The sequence below is a fragment of the Acanthisitta chloris genome, unplaced genomic scaffold, assembly GCF_000695815.1.
Source record: "Acanthisitta chloris isolate BGI_N310 unplaced genomic scaffold, ASM69581v1 scaffold16879, whole genome shotgun sequence".
NCBI lineage: Eukaryota > Metazoa > Chordata > Aves > Passeriformes > Acanthisittidae > Acanthisitta > Acanthisitta chloris.
In genome coordinates this window covers 6,225-13,320 of record NW_008693258.1, presented here as the reverse complement: position 1 = coordinate 13,320, position 7,096 = coordinate 6,225, and the positions used below count along the sequence as shown (strand labels likewise).

Sequence of the window (7,096 nt, the reverse complement as noted above, 5' to 3'; positions counted from 1 at the left end):
TCCCTTCAAAACCTTTCCTTGCTTTTTGGCAGAGCTGTGTGCCCCATAACATGACAAGGCAGATACTGAACCTCACTGGCTCTCCTGTTAGCTCATAACCAGTAGGTGCCACATGCAGCTTTGTGTTGAGCAATATGGGTCATATTGTTACCAGTTGTATGTCCTGTTCTTGTCATTCTTGAAAGCTCCTTATGTTGATTTTACATTCCTTTTAGTATTTCCTTCAATTTCTAGCATACTTGAAATAAAACATTTGGGGTCTGATGTTGAAAGTTTCCTGTTCACAAGTGACCCTAGTAGACCATTTTTGTGTCATGTTACTGTTTCATACTAAACTGATTTTTGGTGTCGATAGGTCATGAAACCACTGCCAATCAGTTGGCATTTACAGTAATGGCAGTGGCTCAGCATCCTGAAATACTGGAAAGGTATGTGCACTCCAAATTGCAAACCCAGCTTGCTGTTAATTTCAAGGTGAACTTAATTATAGGGATTATTAAAAAGCTAGGATCAGCTCCCAATAAATTCTAGCCTCCTTTCCAAAATACACATTTTCATTGTCCCAGTGTATCTAAAATGTAAAAATAAAGCTTAAGGTGGATTATTTCCATTTAATCTAGGTGATTTTTTCAAAGCCCTTATACATACTGGTCCCAAATCCCACCTGATTCAGCTGCCCTGTATGTACATTGCTCCATCCTGATATGAGGTACAAGTTCAGGCAGTTTGGTTGGGAATTGGTAGGCATTTTGCCTGAGGACAAGTGTCTAAGTCCAACTCAGTGTCTGGAAAGTAAAAAATGTGATCTGTCAACTTGCCTAGCAAGAAATGAGTGTCTGCAGCTAACATTTTCTAATTTAACTGCAGGGTTCAGGCTGAAGTGGATGATGTTCTTGGTGCCAAGAGAGACATTGACTATGAGGATCTTGGCAAACTCACCTACTTATCGCAGGTACTGTAGGAGTGAGGTAAGATACCAGTCAGAGCTGTTTGGTAGCACCTCTGACATGTCATGGAGGAGCCACACACTTGAAAAAATTGTAAAACAATGCTAAAATTTTATCCTGATAGTGTTTGCCCCAGAGAGTCAGCAAGCAGGTACCATGAGCCATTTGCAACAGCCTTGTTGGGAAGGATGTTTCTCAAATATCCTTAAAAAATCCTACATGATACCTTCACTGCTTTAATTATTACCAAGTTGGGAGCAAGAGTGAAGTTGCATAATCACTACCTGTTTCAGCTGAAACCATAGCTGCAATTTGAAGAAGGGTTTGCAACTTTGAGCCCAACCTGTGTGTGAATCCCACACACTTCCCTAACTCACAGCTCTATTTTTGTTTGATCGTTGTTAAAGCATTTCCAGCTATGATCTCACCATGCGCCATAAACTCTGGGATTTGACGACAGCCGAAAATAATGGCTGGTTTTGGGAATGTCAGGTTTTCATTATTCAGTCTTGAAACCCCCTTCAGTCACTCAGGGGTGTGGGTGGGAGAGAGTTTGGTCCTTAAAGAAGTCTTGCACATAGAAATGTCGGTTGGTAATGAACTGCAAAGCCAGGGTTGGCTACTCGCCAGCGTTTGTGTTGCATATCCTTTTTTACAAGGTGGGGGACACCAGTAGCTCTCAGGAGAGGCTGAATCACAGTCCTGGCAGCTATTCTGCTTAAATTACCCTGTGATTTTAGTAGTCTGCCATGATCATTTTTCTCTCAAACTGCTCTGCTGAGGTGAGCGATAGTATTGTACCATTTGTTATATCCCATCCCACAAATCACTGTGCTTTGACACCAGATAGATTTCATAGATGTATTTCTCTCAAGGAAAAGGCAACTCTGTGTGATTACAGAAATCAGCAGGTTTCCTTAGGCTTCTCCAAACACCATCACAATTATACCACTCCAATTAGGATGAGGTATCTAAGCCTTTCAGTTTTAAGACACATCACATGAAAGCCCCTCGAAGCAGACCATTCATTTAGCAGCACAAGCTTGGATCTGTACAACTGAAATCACAGTCACCCTTGGTCAGAGCCAGTCCATCACTTGAGTATCAAAGACTATGGGACTCCTCTCCTGTTGCTCAGGCAATTCTGAATCCTTTTGTCCACATTTCTCTATCATTAGTCCACTCGTGCATGCATGCTGTTAATTGCACTTTCAGTGCGATGCTCATGTGCACTGTTAATTAGGTTTCACTTTGATGAAATAAGCCATTCTTACAGCTCACTGCCACCAAAAGAAATGGTCTCATTCCATTTTTCCCCTCAACATTCCCTATTCATTTTCCTTTGCCAGGTTGGTTTTTTGTCACTTTGGTGCTCTGACCTGGCTCAGTTCCGCAAGCAGCAGAAGCAGGACAAAGGCAGGAGTGGGAGCACAGTGCTGAGAGTGGGAAGGAGGTAGGAGCAATCACCTATCCTCAGACAGCCAGTGCCCAGAACAGCTCATCGGGTGCAGGAGACTTCACTCTTAGATATTCCCTTTGAATTTGCTTCCCAGTACTTTTTGTGCTCAGCTGTTCATCGGACATGAGGTGTTAGATCTGTTCAATGCATTGGATCTCCTGAAGGAGCTGACTTAGCCATTTATTTTACCCACAGGAGTCCAAGGCAGATAGACCAGCATCTATTCCAAAAGTCAAAATCTCCCATTTAGCCAAAGCAAAAAGCCATAGGGAGGTAATTAATTTTATTTCTGCTTCCCACACTGGATTAACTAACTAACCTTTTGTGCTTTTCGCTGGCCCAGGTTTTGAAGGAATCTCTGCGGCTGTACCCGCCTGTCCCGGGGACAATACGCAGGCTGAAGAAGGATCACATCATCGATGGCATCAGAATTCCTGCAAACACAAGTCTCGTTGTGAGTCCCATCCACCATCAACAGCTTTTAGCTGCTGCAGTTGATCTCTAAAATTTTGACCAATACTGGGGTATGAATTGGGACTCTCAGTTGGGACTGGGGAGTGGAAAGCAGTTATAGTTTTGTACCTGTGGCAGCAAAGAGGCATTTTCAGTGTGCTGCTCCTGACTAATGCAAATAAACTCTTTCTTGACAGTTCAGCACTTATATAATGGGAAGGATGGAAAGGTTTTTCAAGGATCCATTTACTTTCAATCCAGACCGATTCAGCAAAGATGCACCTAAGTGAGTTTCTTTTTACTCTCAGGTTATTAAATATGTAACAAGGAACCATTACAGGAGGAGATTTCAAGGGGAAAAAAAGTAGAATAAAACTATTTTTCCATTCCAGTGTGAGTAGTACTAAATCATCCAAATGCAAATAGAGGGCAATCATGTACAGCTTTTATTCAAAAATTCTTTAGGACACATGATACCTTATAAAAAAAAGGGATCAATACTGTTGTTATTTAATGTTTATATTGAGATCAAAGCTTTGGGCCAAAACCAGGTGGAGTACTTGCCTTAGTGCAATACAAACATTTCATATGTGACAGCCCTGGTCCCAGGGTGCTTGAAATGTGTCCGTATGAGAGAGGTGAGAAGGGCTGAGGGACAAAAGATGCTGGTCAGCCACATGGCCAGTCAATCTAGGTCTAGTCAGTGGTCAGGAGTGCAATAGAAGGGACCAGTGGCTAAACAGGTGCAGAGATCAGCACCAGCTAATCCATGTGTCAGGAGTTTTGCTTCATCCTAGTGTTAGTCTGAACTAGCTGACTCTAGCTCCTGAACCAAACACTTTTTATTCACATGGTTCAGAGCTGCCCAGAGGAGCAATAATTGGGTGGATCGTTACATCCTCGTGACAGGCTGGAGAGCATTTAGAGTGTGCTTGACATTCAGCTTTGAAATAAGTTTGGCATACCTCAAAACAGCTCTGTGAGCTGAGCCATGTAGTAAGCAGAGATGATGAGGAAACATGCTGTGGAGCTGTATGGCTGCTCTGAAGCAAAAAGAGTTAATTTGGAGATGGTTTTAACAAGTCAGATAGGCATTTCCTTCCTGCTGTGCTGAAATATTTGCTTGTTTCTTTACAGCCAAGCTGTCAGAGTGACAGTTTTGAACATTTTTCTTTGCAGGCCATATTACTGCTATTTTCCATTCTCTCTGGGACCTCGATCCTGCATTGGTCAGGTGTTTGCACAGGTAAGCAGAGGTCAAGAATGACACTTCATTAGCAAGCACTGGGTCAGCTCAGGGTGTGCTGGCCATGGCTGGAGGTGAGGGACTGATGGTGCACTGACCCTCTTCCTTCTAGAAGGAAGGTCCCCCCCCATGCCCATGCCAGGCATTTCTCTCAAATGCTATCCCATGAGCAGACCCCCACGTGCCCAAGTGGTCCCACATCACTGGTGTGCTCATGCAGCCACAGTGAATGCAGGGGAGGGGGCAGCAGGTTGCACTCCTTGTGAACTGTCCTGGGGCAGCCTGCTTGAATCCAAACCCCTTGATGGGAATCACAGTCAACATCCCTTTGCCAGCCAAAGTCAAACACATGGAGGGGTTGTGCAGGGGTTCTTGGGGACCGTCCCATTGCTGCCAGTGGCAGAATCAAGGCAGGGAAAACATTAACTGGCAGAAGGGCACAGGCCAGAACTGGCACGGAGAAGGTGGGAAGGAGGATGCATGGGTGGGAGGAACAATTTAATGATGTATATGAGCATGGCAGAAAGTGTTTCAGGACAGCAGAAGGTCATCTCCTTGGGTCTGTGCTGTGAGTTCCTCTAAGCATCAGCACTCAGATCTTCAGCTCTTTAGTTTTAGAGTCTGATTTCCAAAATGAGGTTAATGCATAAACACAAGGACCAGTCTTAGTGCCTGACAGTTGTCTTCAAATCCAGGCAGCCCCAGGTTCCCTGCCCAAGCTCAGCTGGCTGCATTAACAGAGTAACATTTAACTTTAAAATATTGACAAGGCAGCATAACATGCTGACTTTAAGCAGCTGCAGTCAAACCTGTATTTGCTGTCACTGACAATGAGTTTACTTTTCTTTACAGATGGAGGCAAAAGTGGTGATGGCAAAACTGCTGCAGAGGTTTGAATTCCAGCTGGTACCAGGGCAGAGTTTTAAACTCTTGGAGGCTGGAACCTTTAAGCCACTAGATGGAGTAATGTGTAAAATAACGCCAAGGAGCTCTACAAGAAGCTGCCGGGCGTGACTACTCAAGGAGGGGAGCCTGACATGCTATTGGTAGTTTCTTCTGATTTTGAAGTTCTTGACTCTAATCAAAGGTTAGATTTTTCAGCCCCCTTTGGAGGATTACTAGACTGAAATTATTCCTAGCCTTCATCATCATTTACTGAAGAAAACTTTAGGAGTTACTCTAGTGATCATCTTCAGTCTGGAAGCATACCTGGAATTGCCAAGCTTGTTATTTTCCTGGGGGACTCTTTGATTCTGACCAGACTTGGAAAAGAGCATCTTTTCACTGGAGTATCCCTGGAGCTCCACACAAACCTACACTCAAATTCCAGCTCATAGTTTCCACTAAGTTTACTTACAACACAACATGGTCTAAGTCAGCCCTTGTTTGGGGAGTTGCCTACTGCCACAATGAAGTCAGAAAAGAATAGAGCACAGATTTGGGCTGAAATTCGGAAGAAACATTTGGAGATAGTCTCATGGTCAAATCAATTTTTCCATCCCTGCTCTAAATGAGAAGCACAATTGATAGGAACCATCTGAAGAAAAAAAAAATCAGAGTCTGAGGCCAGTACTTTCCCCTGTTAATTCTGCCTCATTTTCATTCAGTCTTTTCTACTTTTCTTCTGGTATAATGCAAAGTGTAGATTCCCAGTCCATGCTGTAGAAAGGGGCTCTCCTGCTTCCTCCTACCCCTCCACACAGGCTGTATTCATTCTCCCCAGACACAGTTCTTTTGGACAGGAGGAGTCTTGCTGGGTTTATGTTAACCTGGATCATTTTCCCTGTCTGCTTTACCACGAACCTACACCAACACTTGGACTAGATGGTCTAGTAGGTATAGCAGGGTTGAAAGTAAGTGCCTAAACTAAATGCTGCTTAAAATAGTGTTGCCAGTGAAGAAATGCATTTAGAACTTGAGCCAGAGACAGAAGGTCCTGCACCCCCTTCTTCTGCAGATGTGGCAGAATTGCTCACTGCATGTAGGCTTGCAGCTGGGCTCTGCTAGGGAAAAACAGTCATGTGAAAATGCTGCCTACAGAAATAAGTGAATACCTAATGGGACTTTGGGCCTCATCTATCATGAAATACAGAGAATTAAAGACATTTGATGCTGCCACTGTTGTTTCTTACCTTTCTGAATTAAAGGGGCACTAAGAGAGTCCATACACTGCCAAGTTCCTGTGGTGGTTTCCATACCAGGAGAGTAACATTCCCAGAGCTTCCCCTGACTCTGCTCCTGTAGTGCACCATCTCATTCAGTGCAGCAGTGGGATAGCAGGCCCAGAAGGTTGATGCTTCTTTTGATAGTGCAATTAACATCTTATAGTGTACTAATATGCCTTACACACAGAGGTAACACTACCTGCATTGCAAGGGAACATTGATTTCATCTATCAGTAGACATGCTCTTCAAGACCTTGTGCTGGAGATCTTGTTATATCCTCCTAGACATTAATAAAATCTCATTGGGAAAACTGAGGACTCTCCATCTGGGCATGTGTTCCCAGGAGCTGATGCAATATGGAGCAGGATGCTCTATGCCAGTCAGGCTGGATGTGCTGGTGGCGTAACAAAAGGATGAAGCCTGAGAATATGTCAAAAGGAGGGAAGTATCTTGGTGTCGTGGGGAGTGGTGGGGGAAGCTGTGACAGGGAGTGGCATATGCTGTGAACAGCACACAGAGAGCATGACAGACATGGCTGTGAAAATGCAAGATGCCACCACACCAGGTCTCCACTCTGTGCCAGCAATGAGGGAGTTGAGATGCATTAGTCACACAAACACCTATTGCCTTCTGCTAGGAGCAGTGTCATCCCCCTGTACCTAGCACTGGGGAGGTCAGACCTCAGTGCTGTGCTCAGTTTTGGGCCCCTCATTTTTAAAAGGACATTGAGGCATTGGAGTGAGTCCAGCCAAGGGCAACAAGGCTTGTAAAAGGTCTGGAAAACATATGTGAGGAAGGGCTGAGGGAATTCGGTTTGTTTAGCCT

At 44.3% G+C, this 7,096-nt stretch overlaps 1 protein-coding gene across 1 annotated transcript in view; it reads left to right on the top strand.

The window, feature by feature from the left end:
- Nucleotides 1-5,440, top strand: part of LOC103810129 (cholesterol 24-hydroxylase) — a gene marked incomplete at its 5' end in the record, with an annotated part of 11,481 nt that extends 6,041 nt beyond the window's left edge. Inside the window, 6 exons of the mRNA XM_009083019.1 lie at nt 356-428; nt 868-952; nt 2,750-2,860; nt 3,057-3,145; nt 4,039-4,105; nt 4,958-5,440. Coding sequence (XP_009081267.1) covers nt 356-428; nt 868-952; nt 2,750-2,860; nt 3,057-3,145; nt 4,039-4,105; nt 4,958-5,119 — 587 coding nt within the window. The remainder of the gene's footprint in view (nt 1-355; nt 429-867; nt 953-2,749; nt 2,861-3,056; nt 3,146-4,038; nt 4,106-4,957) is intronic.
- Between the last annotated feature and the right edge of the window lie 1,656 nt (nt 5,441-7,096).